The sequence below is a fragment of the Mastigoproctus giganteus genome, chromosome 1 (genome assembly GCF_048544385.1).
Source record: "Mastigoproctus giganteus isolate SK-2022 chromosome 1, ASM4854438v1, whole genome shotgun sequence".
Lineage (NCBI taxonomy): Eukaryota > Metazoa > Arthropoda > Arachnida > Uropygi > Thelyphonidae > Mastigoproctus > Mastigoproctus giganteus.
The window spans coordinates 42,959,493-42,982,689 of record NC_143575.1 but is presented as its reverse complement, the minus strand read 5'-3'; the positions used below and the strand labels follow the sequence as shown (position 1 = coordinate 42,982,689).

At 36.0% G+C, this 23,197-nt stretch overlaps 1 protein-coding gene across 1 annotated transcript in view; it reads right to left on the bottom strand.

The window, feature by feature from the left end:
- The window catches only part of HERC2 (E3 ubiquitin-protein ligase HERC2), a 971,627-nt gene that overhangs the window by 144,372 nt on the left and 804,058 nt on the right, over window positions 1-23,197 (bottom strand). Inside the window, exon 70 of the mRNA XM_090372402.1 lies at window positions 17,486-17,663. Coding sequence (XP_090228528.1) covers window positions 17,486-17,663 — 178 coding nt within the window. The remainder of the gene's footprint in view (window positions 1-17,485; window positions 17,664-23,197) is intronic.

Here is a 23,197-nt window from a genome sequence, read left to right as displayed (position 1 = left end):
TTAGCAACTAAGGCCATATTGCTCCGGGGATATGCGGTGGTCATTCCCTGACCTTTCTGCATCCTCCTATTTGGTGGTTACAGGCTCGAACCCCAGTCTAATCAAGAAGTGTGTGCTACGCACTGCTGCTCCTGCCCACCTGGCTACGGAGGCACCAACAAGATCTAGAAAATTTACTCTGAAGGGATGAGTAATGGCAGATGAAGTTTAATGTTAAACTTTAAATTTATGCTTCAAGCATAAATTTAAATTGAGGAAGAATGGTTGTAGGATAGATGTGTGGAAATTTGCTTTCAGCCAGTGGGTGGATGATTACTGGAACAAACTTCGATCTGGTGTTGTGGAAATGGATAGCTTGAATAAATTTAAAGAACTAGCCAAATTATTAGAAAGGTGGGACAGGTGAAATGGGATTTTTTTTTTGCAGGTGATGTGTGTGTGTGTGTGTGTGTATATATATATATATATATATATTTTTTTTTTTTTTTTTTTTTTTGCAAGGTGCTGTATATATATATATATATATATATATATATATTTTTTTTTTTTTTGCAAGGTGCTGTATATATATTTTTTGCATTCTTGAATCATTTGCCAATACTAATAGCCAAATCGGTTCACCAGAAATGGGGAATGGACATGATTTCAAGACTTCAAAAGGGGTATGATTATCAATGTATGTTAGCATGTCAGCAGACAGTTATATTTGTAAAGTGTTCACAGACTAATGGCATTCAAGTCATTAACAAAAAGAAACATGCACAAAAACAACTGGGAAGAGATACAAAGGGAAGTGCTGAATGTCCGGATGGATTATTGAGAGAAATTGCCAAGTTATAGAACAATTAACCTCTGCATTTAAAGCGGGAAGGCCATGAGACATCAATATGCATGCAATGTGATGACCCTTGCAAAGTGGCATGTATTGAGATTTTCATGGTAGCCAATATTCTCAAATACCAATCAAAAAATACAGTGATATCAGTGCCAGAATACAAAGGATGGATGTGATAAAACCAAAGACAAGGCATGTGTTCCAATAAGTACATATTTATACTTGTCAGCATCAAATGAAAGAGTGCAAATATGAAGGAAAATTACACAAGGCACTGTAACCATGCTGTTCTGTGCAAACAATATGGAACACCACAGGTGGTATGTAAACATATTATGTATAGTATAAAATATGAAATATAAAGTATGAAATATTTAATTAATAATTCAGTATATTTTATCTTTATTTACTTATTCAAGATAAGTATAATGAGAAATGCATTTTTCCAACCACACCATTCACTAACAAATACCTATGTTTACAAAAAAAGTATATATATATATATTAAATACAGGCTGCTGGAACAACTGCTTCATTAATAATTATGTCGATTTTTGCAGCCTCCTTTCTCTTGAAGCTGACATGTAGTTTGTGAATACCTTGTTCAAACAACAAAAGATTGTCAAAATTACTTTGGACTATTAAAGAAAGAGCAGTTGGGAGGAACACTGACTTGGTTCCTTGAAGTTACAACAAATCCATCAGTGGCATGTATCTTGACACTTCTTGTAATTAGGTGAATTATGTACATTATTATTATTAGTTATTGCATTTCTATTTTACAATGTTACTATTATTAAGTATATACTTAATAATAGTAACAATACTTAATTTTAGTAGTAGTGGCATGTGATGCAAGAAAGCAAGTGTATGAGCTTATGCAGCATCAGCCAAAAAAAAAAAAAAAAAACCCATTCCCTCCAAATGCCTGTCCAGTTCCTCCTTAAATTTATTTAACCTATCAACTTCCACAATGACAGATGGAAGTTTGTTCCAGCAATTAACCACCCGCTGGCTAAAGGCAAACTTCCGCACATCTATTCTACGTCTGTCTTTTCTTAATTTGAATTTATGCCCTCTTAGGTTCGTAATCTGAACAAGTGGAAGGATCCCATCAGAATTCAGCGTGCTCAACCCATTCAAGGCCTTATACACCTCAATCACTGGAGACTAGGCACCGTGCAGGTGCCTAGTCTCCAGTCACTGCAATTTGTAGAACTTAAGCCTCTCTTGGTAAGAGGATCCCTTCATTCCCCTCAACAATCGTGTTACCCTTCTCTGTACACGCTCAAGCAAATCTACATCCTTCCTAAAATGAGGCCTCCAGATCTGTACGCAGTACTCAAGGCGTGGCCTGACCATTGCCTTATACAGAGGGATAATCACCTCCTTTTCCCTGCTAGCAAAATTCCTATATATCATTGACAAAACCCCATGACCTGCCCTGGAAGCATTGCTCAGAAAACTTCATATCTGCCTGCACAATTACTCCCAGGTCTTTTTCATTTTCTACCACCTTAAGTGTAGTACCACACAGTTGGTATGTTTCTCTGGGGTTACTTCTACCCATATGCAGTACTTTGCATTTGTCATGGTTAAACTTCAGTTGCCACTTCTTAGCCCATCTGCCCAAATTTTCTAGATCCTGTTGCAGTAGCACACTGCCATTGCTATCATTAACAACCCTGCCAACCTTTGTATCATCTGCAAACTTTGACACTATTATGTTATGAGGTTTGAAATAACAATACCTCATAACAGTTACACCCTCACTGATGTAACTGTTATGAGATATCATAAATGTATATTTTAGCAATAAATTAATTACAGTCACTCCAGACTTACATAAGGGTTGTGTTCCGCAGAACTATACGTAAGGACATGATCTAGCCAAGGAGGATGCCTTTGTGTGCTAAGTATCTTGAGTGTCAAGAAATTATGTGCCAACTCAGCGTTCTGATAGGCGTCTATGAGAGTTTGAGTTGTAGGGTGAATGCCCTCGAAGAAATTAATATGAGGGGCCCATCAAGCTCTCAGCTGCATGGCTAAATGACAGAGCTCACTCCTGTGCACTAGGCAAAACAGACGCAATCTCCAAGGCAGAATGTGCTGGTCCCAAAGGAACTAGTTATTGTTGGTGACTCTATTGTCAGGGAGATGGGGAATATACTAGGCAAGAAGGATAGGTGGAAAAAGACCAGGGTATGTCTGCCAGGGGCAAAAGTTGACGACATTGTAGAGCAGCAGATTATTATTATTATTATTATTATTAATGGCCATATGGTACAAGGAAGCCTGAGGCTTATGCTGCACTAGCCAAAAAAAAAAAAAAAATTCCCAAGTTACCCCCTGAGAGAGAGAGAGAGAGAGAGAGAGAGAGAGAGAGAGAGAGAGAGAGAGAGAGAAGTAGAAAGGAATCACCAAGAAAGAGAAGAATGATGATATCCAGCTCAGGACCCTGGGTTTGCCAAGCCCATACTCACTAGATGTGAGCCCCCGGGGTTGATATCATCTTTTAAGGGCACAAAAGGTGATGTTGTTGTATACATTGGAACTAATGATATTAAGAGTAAGATATCTGCAGATTACTCAAGAAGTATAGGTCAATGTTGAAAAAAAGTTGTGAGTTATGGTTGAATGTGAAAGTGTCTGCAATTCTGCCCACACACGATAGGAGGGAGTATATGATGAGAGCCTTGTCGATCAATTCAGTCCTGGAGAGATTGTGCAAGGCTCAAGGAGTAGAATTTTTTTCAGCCTGGTCTGAGCTTGTTGACAGGAGAGACTGCTTCTATAGGGATGGGGTACACTTAAATAGAAATTGGTGCAAGAATATTTGCTGAAGCTATCGAGGCAGTGTTAGGTGGGTCGGAAAACTGCTAGCTTGGGGGGATACACAGACTAAAAGGTTATCAGTGGCTACAGGCAGAGATAAAAGTGATTCTTGCACTGCTTCTATTATAATGAGCAGCAGCCTGGAAAGCAAGGTAATGGAGATTTTCAGGACTGCTGGGAGTCATAGTGGAACAAGTGAACATGAGCTGCATTAGGGTAACTAAGAGTAGGAACAGGTGCATGTATACTTGCATGTATGCCAATGCTAGCAGTATAGTTAATAAATTTGATGAGCTTGAAGTGCTAGTCAAGACATCAAAGAGAGATATTGGGATATCAGAGAAGTGGTGTCACACAAATAGAAGCAGTGCAAAATTGGAATTTGGGGAATACAATGTGTACAGGAAGGGAGGAAGGGTTATGCTGTTAGTTAAGAAACATACAAAATCTAAGGAAGTGCATCCAATTGATGTTGGTGGACGTGTTGAGTCTGTTTGGTGTGAAATAAGCACTGGGAAAGTAAAAATGAGAGTAGGTGTGTGCTATAGGCCTAATGAATCCGATGAGTATAATAAGCAATTGTGCAGAGAAATAGAGTGGGCCAGTAAATCAGAATGTCTTATAATGGAGGATTTTAACTTTCAAGATACTGACTGGAACTTGTAGATTGGTAACTTGCACACTAGCAAGACATTTCTGGATTTATTGGATGACTTCTAAAGCAACATGTTTGAGAGGCAACCAGAGGGAGTAATACTCTTGATCTGATTATCAGCAGTGATTATTCATGCATTAAGAATTTGCAGATAAAGGAACCACTGGGTGAAAGTGATCACAATGTACTAATGTGGGAATTACTTAAAAATGTAACTACCATCAAGGCTAAAAGGAAGGGCTTCTGCTTTCATAAAGGTGACTACAGAGGTCTCAGACAGTTTTTAAATTTTGTACAGTGGGATCAACTAATGATGTTACCAACGTTGAATTCTAAATACGAAGCCTTCAGGGACTTAATTTTGGAGGCTACTGGGCTTTTCATTTTAATTAAGAAATACTGTTCAAGGTTTAGGCCTAAATGGATGTCAGATGAATTAATGAGGCTTGTGGCAGAGAAGAAGAATGTATGGGATGCATATAAAGTATTAGGTGACACAGAAGCCTATGGCATATATAAACTAGTCTATAATCAAGTCACAAAGCAGGTTAGGCAGGCGAAGGCAGATTATGATAAATCTTTAGTAAAGGATGCAAAGAAAAACAGCAAAGAGTTCTTTACTTATGTAAACTCTAGAAGGAAAGGGATGAATCAGATTGGACCACTTAGCATAGTTTGGTTGACTATTGATGATCATGCTCAGGTAGCCAATAAACTGAATGAGTATTTTTCATCTACATTCACACATGAGTTATTCAATGATGGGAGTGATAGAAGTTTATCAAACATTAACAGGGAGCTAAGTAATCTTGTAATAAAAGTGGAGGAGAAATTGTTGAAGTTAAACATAAGGAAGGTGCCTGGGGTGGACGGGATCTATTCCGTAATATTAAAGGAGGCAGCAAAGGAAGTAAGCAAACCTTTGCCATAATTATGAGAGCTTCCTTGGACTCATGGGACCTCCCCCTGAGTCCACTACTACTACTACATCCCCTGAGTCCAAGGGTGCTCTTATCTCATGCACAGGAGGTGTGCAAATGTATCACCAATTCACAAAGGGGGGGGGGGTTCAAAAGGTGACACAAGTAACTACAGACCTGCTAGTTTAACTTGTGTTCTGGGGAATATAATGGAATCACCGGTTAAAGAAGCATTGCAGGATCATCTAGACAAGACTGCAGTAATAGTTAAGACACAGCATGGGTTTGTTTAAGGGAGGTCTTGTCTGACAAAATTTGATTGGATAATATGATGTGGTCACAAAGGAATTGAATGCCAAAAATAATTTTGATATCATATACTTGGTTGTTGTTATTTGGTTTTTAGGAGCATTAGCAACTAAGGCCAAATTGCTGCATGGATATGCGGTGGTCATTCCCTGACCTTCCCGCAACCTGCATATTTGGTGGGATCACGGTCTCGAACCCTGATTAGACCAGGGTTCGACCAGGGCTCGAACCCTGGTCTAATCAAGAAGCGTGTGCTACGCACTGCTGCTCCTGCCCACCTGGCTACGGAGGCGCACATATACTTGGATTTCAGGAGAGCTTTTGATACTGTTGCACATCAAAGACTGCTGTACAAATTGGAGAGGTATGGCATTAAGCTGCTAGAATGGATAAAGGGATGGTTGGATGGGAGACAACAGAGAGTGGTAATCAATGGACACTGCTCTTCATGGATAAATGTTATTAGTGGAGTTCCCCAGGGTTCAGTGTTGGGCCCATTATTGTTGTGTATATTTATCAATGATATTGACGAAGGTATATCAGGTTTAATGTCCAAGTCTGCAGATGATACAAAGGTTGGCATGGTTGTTAACGACAGTAAAACAGTATGCTACTCCAACTGAATCTAGATAAGTTGTGAAAATGGGTGAGAAGTGGCGATTGAAGTTTAACATTGATAAATGCAAAGTACTGCATATGGATAGCAATAACTGAAGGGAAACGTACCAACTGTGTGTTACTACACTCAGGGAGGTGGAAAGTAAAAAAGATCTGGGGGTAAATCGTGGAATTTTGCTAGCAGGAACAGGGAGGTGATTATCCCGTTATACAAGGCAATGGTCAGGCCACACCTAGAGTACTGTGTACAGGTCTGGAGGCCTCATTTTAGGAAGGATGTAGAGTTGTTAGAACGAGTACAAAGGGCAACAAGATTGGTGAGGGGAACAAGGGGGTGCTCTTACCAAGAAACTTAAGTTCTGCAAATTGCAGCACTTGGAGAGTAGGCATCTGCAAAGTGATCTGATTGAGGTGTATAAGGCCTTGAATGTGTTGAGTAAGCTGAATGCTGATGGGATTCTTCCTCTTGCTCAGACTAAGAACCCGAGGGTACACAGATTAAAATAGAGGTGCAGAAATTTGCCTTTAGCCAGCGGGTAGTTGATTGGTGGAACAGGCATTCATCTTTTGTTGTGGAAGCTAATAGCCTAATGATTTTTTTTTTTTGGCTGATGCTGCATAAGCTTGCTTTCTTGCATTGTATGCCTCTACTAATGCTAAGTCGGAATTTCCTTAAAGGCTTATGCAGCTCTTGCAACTATGCACACTGAATTTGATTGAATCATAAAAGAAATGTTTGACAAACGTAAATAAAATTATTTATTCAATTTTTTTTTATCTCATGCACAGGAAAAATTTTAGTTTTTCAAGTTGTGGAAACTAGCTATTGTTTGCCACAAACTTGGCATGGGGTTTGCCATACTTATCCTTAATACTTTTATTAATACTTGTTGCTTTTGCCTTAACGGCCATTAGACAGAAGGGCACTCGCTTCTGAATATGATTTTCCATCTATATTATTAATAGCTTTTCAATTTTCAATATTATAGCACCTGAACGCTGTTTTGTGGTCATTGTTGATCTTAAATACATTGATCCTTTAACATGTTCTTTTATATGCGCACTGTCCTTTAAAATAGTATTCACTGTTGAAGTACCGAGACCTAATTCCCGTGCAATAGATAAAAACTTTGTCCTGCTTCTTAATCATTTTCATTTTCATTTCTAAATCAATTTTTTTTTCATTTCCTAGCATTGCCACCAACTGCACTTTCCATTGGTCACTTTCCCTTCATCATTGTAATAAGTAAATAGCAATGAAGAGAAGATTCTGAAAATTTATTTGTTTTATATGTGATTGAAGATTTCAGTGAAGGGGAAATGCATTTCACCATAATAATGTAAAAACCCACACAATTCCGGTTATCGGTATTATTCCAAATGCAATAAGATCGAGTTTACTACTCTTTTATAATATATTTTGCTAACAGAAAAAGCCCAATAAACCAGAAAGTGCAAATTGTTTTTGTTTTATGGTCATGACCTCCAGAAATGTGCTTTAGAAAAATATCACAAAGGCATCCAAAATTGATTCTTATAAAGGAACATATGAGAATGATGATAGTATAGTGAATTCTCAGGCCGGACCACATAGCTCTTCCTCTCAGTCAATAGCAGCATTTGTAAACATGTCGGCTGTGTATTTTGATTTTGCATCCCTTAGTTAGAAATGATTTTTGTGTGGTGCTCATTTGACAAATTTATATAAAACTAATACAATTTCCATTATAAAAATGACCTTTTGGGGAGTTAAATAGCTTAGTTATATAGCAAGAATTCAAACTTTCAAGGCCTTGGAACAAATTACCAGAAAAAAAAAAAAAAAAAAGTGTTATTGGTTTCACATTATGATATTTTCACAATACCTCCATTTAAATATTCCTATGGGATGCAAAATATGTTTCCATATATATATATATATATATATATATATATATCAACCAAATAAAGGAAATTATTAAAGATTAAGTCAAAATTTATTTGCTTTTATTTGACTTATTAATAAAGGTTATCCGTAACTTAACATGAGTACTTACAAAGCAAAACTGTTATTGACTACAGAAACGGGTATGCATTAGACATTCTTTTAGTATGGCTATCTACTGCTCAAAGCCCCTGAGGAAATGGCAGAGAGATGGCCATGTGAAAGAAAGTCACCTTCCTAATTTCTCCCTAGCTATATTCCTAACCTTTCTTGACTTAATCTTTAATAATTTCTTTTATTTCCTCTCTCCTCCTCCTTTAAATTTCTAATCTTTCTTTCCAGACTTTACATTTATATATTTTTGTTAATTTGATCCCATGTTAACAATTAACATGGAACTATAGGCGATCCAACAACTGCTAGTACAACTACGGCTAGCCAATTAGTTAGGCCTTAATTACTGGTAATGCTTCCCGCCCGAAATTTTCACCACCACCCATAAACCAAAATCTATCGGAACCTTGATCTAATATATCAATGCACGTATAATGTTTAATTGTTTATTATTATTATTATTAGCTGTATGGTGCAAGGAAGCCTGAGGCTTATGCTGCACCAACCAAAAAAAAAAAAAAAAAAAAAAAAATTCCCGAGAGAGAGAGAGAGAGAGAGAGAGATTGATTGATTACTTAAAGCAGTCCCAGCCAACCAATGGCAATCCCATTTTGTGTCTGCTAAATTATGTCAGTTACACATAATTTAGCAGTACTCATATACTCTCTCTCCTGTTTGCCCAAGTACAGGGAGGGAAGAAACCTGCCATGACCAAAAATAATTGATATGAAAAAATTGAAAAATAATCAAATTACATAAAAAATAAAATATACATATAATTAAATTTCAGACAAAGTCCAAACTTCATCGGAAAGATCTTTATCTGTTCACAGTCTGTTGGAAAGCCAGCAGCGCTAGGAGCTGTCGAGAAGAGAAATTCCAGCACAAGGAGCTGCCGAGAACAGAAATGCCAGCACAAGGAGCTGGAGTTGCAAAGCCTCCACGATTTCACAGAATTCTAGATAATTTGGCATTAACCAAATTAATCCAAGGCTTCCAGATGCAGAAGAGTCTTCCGCCTAAGAAATATTGCAGTTGCAAAGGCTTGGAAAGCCAAGAAGTTCTCCTGTTTATCAACTAGAATTATCTCGCAGCCTTCTGTCATAAGATTGAGATTACTAACCCGAGATACCAATTCAATTCATAGATCACAGTACTCCTCACAGTTGTACATAATATGTTCCCATGATTCTCTTTCACCACAATGGCAACTAGATCTTTCATTAATTCCTAAATCATGCAACTTTGCATTAATCGAACCATGACCAGTTAATAAGAACATAGCTTGTAAGTTTGGGGCAAACCATTTGAATTTTATTGAGGCTGCATTTCTTAAATCTGGAAAAAATTTTGTGTAATCTTCCCTTTATCACAAACACTCCAACGCTCTTGCCAAACTTTTACCAAAGCATCCCAGATTCTTGTCCTTTCCTTCCTGGGATCTGCCAAAATGTCCACCTGTATATTCAGAAAAGAACAGGGAATGCCACGGTGGATGAAGTAAGCCAATGCACAATACAATAAATGCAGATCAATAGGCAATTTTCCAGTCACAATCTGCAAAGCTGGGGTCAACACAGTTCTGCATGCCATGCACATCCTTTGAATGGAACTGAGCTTTCTAGTAAACATTTTTCCACTTACACATTCAAACTAAATTAGTGCACCATACGTTACCATGGGGATAAATACACATTCATATAGTAAGTTCAGTGCCTTACCTTTTATTCCCCAGCCAACTCTAGTGATTCGAGTAATCATCCCAATAAATTTCCTCACCTTTTCTGATAGATAAGTAACATGTGAGTTTAAAGTTAAAGATCCGTCAAACATAATGCCTAGATATTTTAAATGCCTTGCTGATTTTAGGCTCGACAAATTCATTCTAACAACCGGGGATCTTCTACTCGAAAATTGATCCTTAAAGATCAATGAAAATTGATCATTGTCCTTGTTTTGGTTCCTCATACAGTCAGTTTATGTAACCTACACCAGTTATTAAGGTTAAACAAAACCTGCTGTGACCTGGTTTATAGTTGCATTCGTGTATTCCCTTCAATAAGCAACACAAGATCATCGGCATATGCCACCATCTCTGTATGCTCAAAGTCCCTATGCAACCAGTCCTCCAAAACTAGGTTCCACATTAGTGGTCCAAAAACCGATCCTTGTGGGCATCCTCTGGTCACCTCTCGTACAATAGAATGAACCGACGACTTAAAAGTCACTGTATGGTGCGTGAAGTAGTCCTTTACCACCCTAAAGATCTTAGTTGAACAGCCTGCAAGTCTCAACATCATAAGAATGCTGCTCCATCGAATGGAGTCAAAAGCTTCCTCAAAGTCAATAAAGATTCTAAGGACATACTGTTCGAGCCTGAGAGAGAGAGAGAGAGAGAGAGAGAGAGAGAGAGAGAGAGAGAGACAAAAGTAGAAAGGAATCACCAAGAAAGAGAAGAATGATGATATCCAGCTCAGGATCCTGGGTGTGCCAAGCCCATACTCACCAGATGTGAGTCCCTGGGGTTAATCATATAATAGCATTAATGATGCATAAACACAGCACTGTCGCAACTGAAAATTTAAGAAATATAGAAGATTGGCTTAAAAGTAGCATTCAAAAAAAAAAAAAAAAAAAAATATATATATATATATATATATATATATATATATATATATATATATATATATAGGATATTTGCCAGCAGCATGGTAAACCAGTAGAGTGAAAAAGAACTCAACCAAATAAAATAACAATAACAGAAAAGTATATGGGGAGGGATAAAGAAGAAGAGGGCAGTGTTGAAGCAACGTTCCTAAAATAATTTAGAAAATTGAGCCAATTAAAAGAAATTTAGCGGCCCCCTCGAAAGCACCTGTTTCCGAATTATGTGAAATTTCACTAAGATGGAAACGTAGACTAACAACATTACGTGACCAAATAAATTGAAAATAATAATTAATAAAATAGACTGACCATTATGCCCCATCTTGACAGAGGACCACGAGGCCAATAATAGTCAGGGAATCACTGCATTTCGAAAGCTAAACAAATCCATTCAGCGACGGAATGATACTAAGATCAGGCCGATGCAAGAGATTTGCATAGCGGTGGTCCTTATGCAGCGAAAAATAATAAAACAGAAAGCCTAGTACTCACATGGCCAAATCACACCACAGATATAACGATAGTTCAACTGAAAATATATATAGAAAAAAATTAAGCTATAGATTTTATTTCATTTCATTTTATTAATTATTATTTTCAATTTATTTGGTCACATAATGTTAGTCTACGTTTCCACCTTAGTGAGATTTCACATAATTTGGAAACAGGTGCTTTCGAGGGGGTGCCACTAAAATTCTTTTAATTGGCTCAATTTTCTAAATTATTTTAGGAACGTTGCTTCAACACTGCCCTCTTCTTCTTTATCCCTTCTCCCTCTTTTATATTTTTCTGTTATTGTTATTTTATTTGGTTGAGTTCTTTTTCACTCTATTGGTATACCATGCTGCTGACAAATATCCTATTTTAACTTATTATAAGCAACATGTGGTGGATTGTGCTTTCCTGCTGCCACTGATGTTGGCTTTTCTACTATTTTTTCTTATTTATTTTAATATATATATATATTTTCTTATTTTTAATATATTTTGATTACTTTTTATCTCTCTATTTAATTTTGGATTAATTGGATTATATATATTTTTTTTTTCAGTTTTCACCGGCCATTGAAAACTAACATAAAGTCGAATTTACATAAGTTGAGTATTACATAAGTAGGGGAGTGCCTGTATATATGGAGCATAACAATGTATGTGTGTGTGTGTGGCATATTATCATGGCATAAGTTTCGTTCTCCTGATCTCAGTGGAGGATATTATATACACCAGAGCAAATCTGAACATTGTTGTGGATCAAGGCACATTTGTCAGTGTTGCATGTTTATGCCCCATGGCCAGGAGCAAAAGAGAATGCAAACCATCTATTGCACCAAATATATGAAAGAGTGGTTTGAGGAGCATGAGGGAGACTTCGTGCATCTGCTATGGTGGCCAGCCCAACCTTGCGATCTCAAATCCCACTGAGAATCTGCAGGATGATCTGGAAAGGCATGTTCCACAACACACACTGCCCACAATACTCCTTCAATGGAGGACAGTTCTGTTATTGACTCCACACCACATTGAAACAGTGATTCAGGCCAATGATATCCAATCATTGGCCACCATAGAATATATATATATATATATTACAGAATTACCCCGCATAGCACTGATAATTGGTACCAAAATTGTTCCGTGTTATGTGAAACCGTGCTGATTGAGGTATTAGCATTAGCATTAGTAGAGGCATTTGATGCAAGAAAGCAAGCTTATGCAGCATCAGCCAAAAAAAAAAAAAAAAAAATATAATGGATTTAATTGAATGCATACCAGAAAAAAACAGTCCATAAACAAATTAAAGTAAATCTATAAACAATTTGCACTTGATAGCCAATTAAAAGGATTTGAAATAAAAAATATTGCAAAAATTTTATTAATAAAAAGGTAACATCATGAGAGATGAGAAAAAAAAGCTTTATTGTTTATTTAGGTATTTCAATAACGAAGTCTGGTGAAGTCGTCTCTTCTTTTTCTCAGCGTACAAGTCTCTGTAGCATCAAATCCCATCTTGTAAAATTTGCCATATCTTGATGCTACGTTCAACATTCCAATTTCCATTCATATTTGCCTCGCAGGCCATATCAACCCCCCAAAAAACTTTCTCCAATTCTTCTGTTGAAAATTCTTTTGATGCCACTTCAGTGTTATCCACTTCAGAATTGTCCTCCTCTACTTCTATGCAATTTACTCATTAATTTCAAGAGAGTTGCATCATGTAAGTCAGTGGTTTTCAACCTTTTTTTAATAAAGGCACCCTTAAGTAATTTATTTTGTTTTGCGGCACCCTACTCAATTTTCTGCCTGTTAGATCCGATTCTCTGTGTGTATATATATATATATAATAGTAAAAATATATATATGTTATATGATAGTTATTACAATAATATAATTATAAAAATTTTATTCTTTACATAGGGGTACTAAGTAAACATCAATTGTAGTTCACCACAAAATTAAAAAGATACTCTATACCTTTTTATAATGAAATAAACATATAAATTTAAAAAAAAAATAAGTTTAAGTAACTTAAACCCAAATTACATGGCACCTCTGGAATGTTGTTGCAGCATCCTAAGGTGCCGCGGCACCCCAGCTGAAAGCCACTGATCTAAGTCATTTGCATGTGAGTCAATGCAGTCATGTACATTGGTAGTGTCCAAAGTTTCGAACCCCAAGTCTTTACAATCTTCACAATGTCTTTAGCAATTGTCTGAACCTGCGATTCAAAACCAGTGATATCATTTGCCAAATCGGGCAAAACATGCTGCCAAACAGAACGCATGTTGTTGGCAGTGATTTCTAGCCAAGATGCAGATATATTTTCGATCGCATTCCTGATGTTATAATTTTTCCAAAATAACTTTGTAATGATGATGATCCCGCTCCTGTTGAATCTTCAATTGCTTGGGAAAAAGTTTGCCGCAGATAATACGCCTTGATCCACGGGGTGTAAGAGAGTCGTTGTGTTAGGTGGAAGAAAGCAAATTTTTATATTTTCATTGAAATCAGAAATTTCAGGTGGATGGCCTGGTGCACTGTCTAAAAGCAATAAAATTTTGAACTACATCCCTTCATCTTTGCAGTAACATTCAACCGTCAGACAAAAAATAATTTGCGAACAATTCTCTTGTAATCCATTCTGTAAACAATTCTCTTGTAATCCATTCTGTAAACAATTCTCTTGTAATCCATGCTTTCTTATCGTATTGCCAAATTGCAGGCAATGTGCTTCTTACACAACCTTTTAGAGCTCTTGGGTTTTCTGCTTTGAACACGAGTAGAGGCTTCAATTTAAAATCTTCAGATGAGTTTCCACCCAACAAAAGTGTTAAACGATCTTTTTAATGCTTTATATCCAGGTTGGGCCTTTTCATTTTCAGCTAAAAAAAAGTTACTGGTTTCTAGGCTATTACTGGTTTTCTAATTTCCAGAACAGTCCAGTTTCGTCGACGTTAAAAATTTGTTCGTCCTTGTAGCCACCTTCTTCAATGATGTCTTTCAATTCACTGGGAAATCTTGCAGCAGTGTCTTTGTTTGCACTTTCACTTTCTATCCATATTAATAAAAGGCATTCCATATTAATCAACAGCGAACTTCTTTGCTTAGTTATCACTTTTGTCATGTAAGATGCAGTAGAAATTCCCTGCTCTTTATATAAAAAAAAAAAAAAATACTGATCCTTTTGAATAATCATTCGCACTGATGCTTCAGTGCGAACGATTTTTTTTTTCTAATGTAAGCCATTTATGTTTAGTAGCTCCACCACTTTCATTACTTTTCCTCTTTTGACTCATCATTTTGTATTTAAAGGGGTAAAAAATAAATTGCGAAATAAAAAGTTTGAAAAGCTATCACCTTGTCTCGTAAGGATGGAACACTGTTGCATATTGCTGCTGACTGCCTGAGGACAGCTATTGGCGCATGTGAGACAACAGAGTTGGCACCGCAGCATATATGTAAGCATACCTAGGCTATGACAATGCAGCATACATGTAGAGTACATGTCTAGGCTATTACTGTAAATTTTCGACTTAAACTTAGTCAAAGTTTATTGCTTCCTCTGAAAATTAATAAATTTATTATAAGTTAGGATACAAAAATATAAACAAACAGGAGCTTTCAGGATGATGGAACATTGCAGTCATAAAGAAATAAACTTTATGACTATTATGGAACCCGATAACAAAGGCCTTTTTGCAGACAAACTTAATTGAAAACCATGTTATAGTGAAACCCATGCTGTTTGAAGTCGTGCTAAGTGAGGCATTGCTGTAGTTATAATAAATATACTGAAAACACATGTTTCAAAATCAATCAAAAACTTATTAAAACCCACCAAAGAATCCCAACTTTCATTTTTTAATGAAATTATCTGTTTTCAAATAACTCATAATTTACTCCGATTTATATAATATAACTAAATGCATACACATACAAAACAAGAAGTTCTAAGCAGATCTAATTTTCCACTTCAGGATAAGAACAGATTATTTCAATCTATTAATCAATCTGTTTCAAGCTAGTAGATTAAAATAAAAATATCCTCAGATACTTCCCTCCTCAAATAGTGTAAATGTTGTTTGGATCATAGAGCTGTAAACACACAGGTGGGTTGTGCTTACAATACAAATGGTAGGCATCCCATTCTGATATGGCAGATCTAAATAATGACATTATAGAAAGTATTGTTTTCCATTATATTATGCTGTTTGTACATATCTGATGTACAGGCATATTTATTTAAAATGAAAAGAAGGTAACTATTAACCTACCTACCTCTTAGATGGCAAAATTCAATAATTTTGGTAGATTAGATATAAATCCATTTTAATTTATTTTGATTGAACTGAATGAACTGAAAACTTTGTAAAGCTCTTTCAGCTTGAGTAACATATTTGCACTAGCTATTGGAAGAGCATGAGTTAGCGTGGATATGACAAAGTAGCAGTGGGTAATCTCATGATATCTATGTAAGAATAGAATAACTAAAAGAGAGAGATGGTTAATTAGAACAGCTGTTACATATATAGAAAAAAAAAAAAAAAAAAAAACAGTTATAGCTAAAGGCGTTAAGGTGAAAAGTAATTCTAATGTAAAGTGTGCATAATTGTATATGATTATGTTCTATATTAAAAAAAAAAAAAAAAAGGTTTACTTAATGAAGCATGGAGGGAAGAATTTCATTACAAAGACAGTAAAATAAATACTTTCTACAGATGCAAAACAGAAAAATATAAATAAAGAAGATTTCATTATTTAAATGAGAAATTTCTAAAGATCAGTTCCACAGAAGTGAAATAGGGAATCTTTGTGGTGCCTCAAATCAGAGAACTACTACAGGATGAAAGCTTTGAGAAATGCCCCAATGTATTAGAACTAAAAGCATGGCAGTCTTGGCTTTGTGGAAACTTTTTGAGTAACCAGAGGTCTCCTGCATACAAATACTCAGTTTAAAACTACTTGATGCATATAAAGAAATGGGATATATTATATCATTTAACAGTTTCAGTGCTGGGTGATGCATATGTACACAAAAGGGTTTTTAGTCCACGTGGATGAAAAACCATTGACTTTAAGAACCATTTTATTCCAAGTTGTCAGAAGAAAAACCAGATATTTCTGTCAAACAACCTTTGCCAGTAACCGAATAATTCAGCTATAGTGGGAAGAAAGACAAATAATGTCTTTACCCTCCCCAACAATACAGATTGACTCAATCTAGTGATTTTTTAATGCAGTTCATTAATAGGTCAAGCTGGCAACAAACATGTTAAACTTCATTTCTTGCATCTGCATGTAGATTTCTTTCCGGAAAACGTTGTATAAGGTGAGTGACAAGTGGGGGGGGGGGGGAGTCATCAAGACATCAATGGAAAATTGCTACCAAGATTTCCAGAACAAATATATGTTGGCAGTCTGAACAAAGTGTATTAAAGGAAATCATCTGCACAACATTTTTAAATTGTATATATTATTTTTTTTACAGTATGTGTACTGACGTATGTGTATAAAATATATTGGATTTAAACAGCAAAAGTGATAAAAATGTAATTGTAATCAGTCTCATATTTTGAAATGAAATAGTTTTAATTAACATGTACTGAAATTATCAGCAATTGTGTTACAAAAACACAAGGCTGATTACAATTACATTTTTGTCACTTTCGCAGTTTACTCGAAATAAGCGTGCAAAACTGGCTTAGAAAAGCAAACTCACATATGTGATGGATGGGGGGGAGTTTTATTTTGTTGACTGGTGTAATCATTTAAGCAATGATTTTTTTTATGTTTATTTTTATTTATTTTTTTTGAAATGGTGGTCTTGTGGTCTGAAATGGATTGTAAACAAGGATTTCAAATAGGTGGTTCTTATAATCTGAAAGGCAGACATCTTGTTTCAGGATGACAGATTTAAATTAAAACACTGTTGTCAGGATATACTAGAATTCCCCTTCCCCTTCCCCTGCTATATTGTAAATTTGGTTTGAACAAACACAAAAGTTATTTTTTGGGAGGGATAGATGTGCATGCACACAGTCATATAGAGATCTTTTAAGTCCACCTTTCATTTTGAAAGTAAGCTAAAAATATATAAAAAAAAATAAGTACCTTTTTTGGTCGAAGTTGATCTTCACTATCCCCATGACCAAGACGGCCATATCTTCCTTTACCCCAAGTGTATAATTCACCTCCTCCTGTGATGCAAGCACTGTGGGCACCACCACAAGCTATGTCTACTACCTCTTTGCCTCTTAATGAATCTATGATTCGTGGCCGCTCACACGAACTGTTAGAAAAGGGAGAAAAAACAATCAAAAAGTTATGCTTGACTAGTAGGAATGTTTGTTTGTTATTTGACTTTTAGGAGCATTAGCAAATAAGGTCATATTGCTCCGGGGATATGCGGTGGTCATTCCCTGACCTTTCCGCATCCTCTGTATTTGGTGGGCACGGGCTCGAACCCCGGTCTAATCAAGAAGTGTGTGCTACGCACTGCTGCTCCTGCCCACCTGGCTACGGAGGCACCTGCTTGATTAGTAGGAACCTAAGCAATAAATTTATATTTTTCTCACCTATTACATAATAAGCTTAGTCTGAAGAAAAGAAATTTAATAAGAACTGTCATAGACATGAGAATATTTAAATGCTTTCTAAAAAATCAGAATATCATTATATTTTTGTTTTCACTCTAACTATTAAATTCCATAACTACTTGTGGTATGCTGCTCAGCCCTTCCTTTTTTGTCATTTTTCTATGTGCAGCTTGTCTTCTTAATTCTAATTTCCAACATATGTTTTCATTTATTTTCCCATGATTCTTAGAGTCGTATATTAATAGTGTTAGAAAACATTTCACATTCTTAATTGAGAAGAATGGCTTTACTTATGGCACATAATACTCATGCACCATACATAAGTATTTACATAAATACTTACGGCACATAAGTATAAAATTAAGGCAATTTTTTTAAAGACAACCTTAAAATAATATATTAAGAAATTTAAAAAATTCACATTTTAAAAAAAAAAGGTATGCAAATCATGAAAATCATGAGCAGAACAATATGGGAAGAATTAGAAGATTGAATTATACACTTAAAATAGCAGGAGATATCAAAACATAGTCATGTATGCATCATGTTGTTATACCGCTGATCACAACATGTATGCATCATGTTGTGATCAGTGGTATAACTCTCATCTGACTCTGATATATCTCTCATATAACTCTCATCTAAGTGGTCAATTCCTTCAGGGTAGCAAGTCTTTTTTAAAGACATCCTTAAAATAATGTATCAAGAAATAAAAAAATCAGTTAAAAAAAAGTATATAAATCATGAAAATCACAGGCAGAACAATATGGGAGAAATTAGCACTTAAAATAGCAGAAGATATCACAACAGTCATGTATGCATTATATTGTAATTGGTGGTAAAACTCTCATGGTAACTCCCATCTAAGTGGTCAATTCCTTCAGAGTAGTAAGTATCATGGGCTGCCACCTTGCTGGAGCATTCACACACAACAGTATCTGAACTTCACTGAGAATGGTCCACTAGTCAGATAGCATCCAGTTAATGTCAGTCCAGTGGCTGAAGGCAGCTTGTCATGAAGTCATGGGTCCAGGTCTCAAAACACAAAAGGCTGACAGTGGAAGAGTGATGGTGTAATAAGCAACAACTCCCTCTGATTATAAACTTGATGATAGGAAATATTTTCTTGAAGATAGGCAAGAATCAGTACATTATTTAAAGAGTTTCCAAATGATTAAGTTTGAACTCGGAACTATCAGCAAATGCTGTTTCATGGAACAAACATCTGCTGACAGGGAAAAAGTAGATTTTCACTTTCTAGTGCAAGAAATTTTATTTCTTGCACTAGATAAGTGCACTTTATTTAAACTTTCATCTTTTAACAAAGATGAAAGTATAAATAAAGTCATTAATATGAAGAAAAAACCAAGTAAGAGTTTTTGATCTAATAAAAGTGAACTCATCTTTACAAGGAGGATTAAGGTTTAAGCAGCACTAAAAGATTAGAGAAAATTCAAAAGTGCGGCCAAGACTAATATTTTTCTAAAGTCAGTGGAGCAATATTTAAAGTGAATAAGAAGTTTGAAATGTCACTGGATTTAAAGACTTAAGCTTCATTATGCCATTTTTCTTTATCAATGTTTAAGCTCACTTATTTTTGATTCCAGAGGTATAATTATTACTTTGGTTTTAGGTTTAACTCTGTTGACATTAAGGAAGCAGTTTAACTTTTAAGAGAAATGACACTGTGTGAGCAAACTGAGATTAGCAAATATGCTGAAGTCTACTAAAGGTGTTTTTTTTTTTTTTGTTTAAATGATGGTACATTTAACTCAATACTTTATTATTAGAAATGTTCTTATCAGTTATTATAACACGTCATTTTGAAATCAAGTGTTTCTGACCTGTGCCTGTGGGAAACCCAAATGGTCATGAAATAAGTTAAGCATTTACTGGAGGGAGTCTGAGTAGTGTGTATGTAGAAGTGCATTTTCAAGGCCACATTATGACTAAGAGATGGGTATATTCTTCCTGTGTGTATACTACATCCAAAAGCTTCATTACTTCATACTACATATCCTCCCCACCTTTTCTTACTACTGAATACACCATGAATATCCATATTAAACAGAACAAACTTACCTGCAAAAAGATCTAAACCTCCCAAACACTACGTTGTTCTTTTCACAAATATACGTGATCACAGTTCCACTCTCAGTGATGCCCATTTCCACTTACAGTCTGTCACATCCCATGTACTTTTTTTGACAGAATCCCATATTATTGGTTGATTCAATCACTGCTCATCTCAGCTGTCTTAATTATTTGCTATGATTCCTTTCGCTTCAAAAGTGGTACTCGCACATATGTCCGCTTTGATATTCCCCATCAAAGACTTAGTAAGTTGAAATCTTCTCTGGCTTAAAATCTCCCTACCCAATTCTGCCAAATTCATCTGCTGTCTCTATTGTTCTTCCAACTCCACTAATCACCTGAAACTCTTTGACTCCTCTATTTGAAACCTGACTTTCTCCAGTCCAACATTCATAACAGTGAAGTAAATTTCCTTGGTGACTTTAATGTTCACAACTCCAGATAGCTTCCATTTTCTAGACACACAGAGACAGCTGGTCGAGATGCTGAGGCTTTTGTGCTTGCTAATGTTCTAACACAGATTGTTCATTTACATTCCAGAATACCAGATAATGCTAACCACACAGCCATCACACTTGATCTTTTTCTCACAAACAACCCTTCATGTACATGGTTGAGGTGAGTGGTCCTCTAGGCACCTCAAATCACAACTTGATGATGGTCTCTTCTACAAGGGAGCTTTTCTCTCATGGCCATTCTCAGCCTCATGTTGTTTAGCATTACAAGAATGCAAAATGAGATGGTCTGCAAGATTTCTTTCCTTCTTTTCCTTGGTTGGAATACTGTTTTAAGTCTTCTGATTTCAATGTTTTCTCAGATTGTGTCTGTGAAATTATTCTTGTAGAGATGGAGTTCTTTATTCTACACTCCACCTTAGAATCCCATCATTTATCTAAACCTCAGTTTTCCAATAAATGTGCTAAGGCTCTTCAAGATAAGAATTTTAAATATAACAATTGGCTTGCATTCAAATCTACAGGTTCATTATCTACCTACCTACACCAAAGCTTATAACAACTGTAAAGCAATTATTAATTAGTCCAAACTATATTCTGAACAAATTGAGGAAAGACAGATGTAGGATAGACGTGTGGAAATTTGCCTTTAGCCAGCGGGTGGTTGGTTGGTGGAACAGACTTCCATCCCTTGTAGTGGAGGTTGATAGCCTAAATAAGTTTAAGGCTCAGCTGGATAGGTATTTTGAACGAACAGAGGGGTGAAGTGGAAGTGGGTTTTTTTTTTTGGCTGGTGCTGCATAAGCTTGCTTTCTTGCATCAAATGCCTCTACTAATGCTAACAGGCTAAGAGTAGAAACTTGCATATTATAAAAATAGTAGTTGAGAATTCTGGTTTCTGGCTAAATCTATTGGCTGAAACTTTCAGCCATCTCTACTCCCACCTCTGTTAAAACTCAACTGGTTCTATTGCTACCTCAGCTAAAGATAAAGCTGACCTGCTAGCATCCTACTTTTCTTCTAACTCATGCATTGGTGATCTTGGTAAACCACCTCCTCCTACCATTCTCAGTACACTCCATTCAATGTCTCCTGTGGTCTTCCATCAAAAGGATGTCAGAAGAATTTTGAACAGTTTTGATGCCAGGAAAGCATCAAAACTGTCCTGATGGCATTTCTTCGCTTGTACTCAAAACCTGCACTTGACAGTTACTCAACTTCTAGAATATCCGCTACCAATTCCTTAAATGCATATCTCCAGTGGAGAAAAGACAACTTAGTTGATTTCGATCCTTCTAAAACTCAGTCTTGTCTTATATCTCGCAAAAACGATTCTTCTGCTCCTATGCTTATCTTTGGTGACACTCCGATTTCTAGGCAAGTTGATATATCTCTTTTGGGGATTACCCTGACTTCTAATCTCTCTTGGCACAAGCACATTACAAATATTGCTTCCTCTGCATCTAAAAAACTTGGTTTTCTCTTTCGCTCTCGACGTTACTTTTCTTCCAAACAGCTGTTCAGTCTGTACAAATTGTTAATCCGCCCTACCATGGAATATTGTTCCCACATCTGGGGTGGTGCCCCCAAAACCTCTCTCAGGCTTCTAGATTCCATTCAGAAGGGGGTAGTTAGGTTAATTAATGACTCATCTCTAACAGGGTCTCTCTACTCGCTGTCTCATAGACATGCTGTTTCTGCTGTATGCCTTTTCTACAGATACTTCCATGGGCATTGTTCTTCTGAATTGGCTTCTATAATTCCCGCTCTCTCTTTCAAAACAGTCTGAACACGTGCTGCCACCAGCCAACATCCATTTACTATCCAACTTCAAACTCACAGAACCAACTTTTCATCTTCCTCCTTTGTTCATTCAACTGCCGTTTTCTCGAACAACCTTCCTTCATATGTCTTTCCTGAAAATTACAATCTACAGAAGTTCAAGTGTAATGTCAACAAATATTTTCTTTCGTCTTCTCAACCTCCAATCCAAGCACAGTACTAAGTACTATAGGTTCTAATACCCCTCATGTTTGAGGTTTTCATTAAAAAAAAAATCAATAGTTATATTAAAATACATTGTATAGAAGTAGAAATAAAATATATAAATTCAACATTTTGTTGTGTTTTGATATATGAAATAATTTGTTTTTTGCAAACTAAAAATAATGTGAGCATTTATCAGTGTGAGCTATTTTCTGTGTGGGTATTTTTCATGTGAGCATTTATGACAGTGGGGTTTTTTTCTGTGTGGGCTTTTGTCAGGGAACCGAGAAAACACTCATTGAGTTGCTTTAATAAATGCAGCAAACTATTTTAAGATGTCTATTACAATAAAATTTTAATCAAGTTTCAATAATCAGGTGAATAATATATAGACAAACTGTATTTCCTTATAAAATCAGGGTCATGGCCAGTGTTAACAATTTGATTTTAAAAGGATGTGAACTGAAAAGAAAAAAACACTGCTTATTCTTGAATTCTAATTAAACATAACTGGTAACCTTCTTAATATCTCAGCAATAATCAATCAGTGTAGGCATCGTCATGTATTACAAGTGCATACTGTGCCTTTGTTGTTCAGCATGCTTCAAAAGGTGGGACTCTCTCTCCTCTATACATTTTGCAGCAGCTATGGAACCATTCCATTAGCAAACCACAACTTTCTATGTTATGCT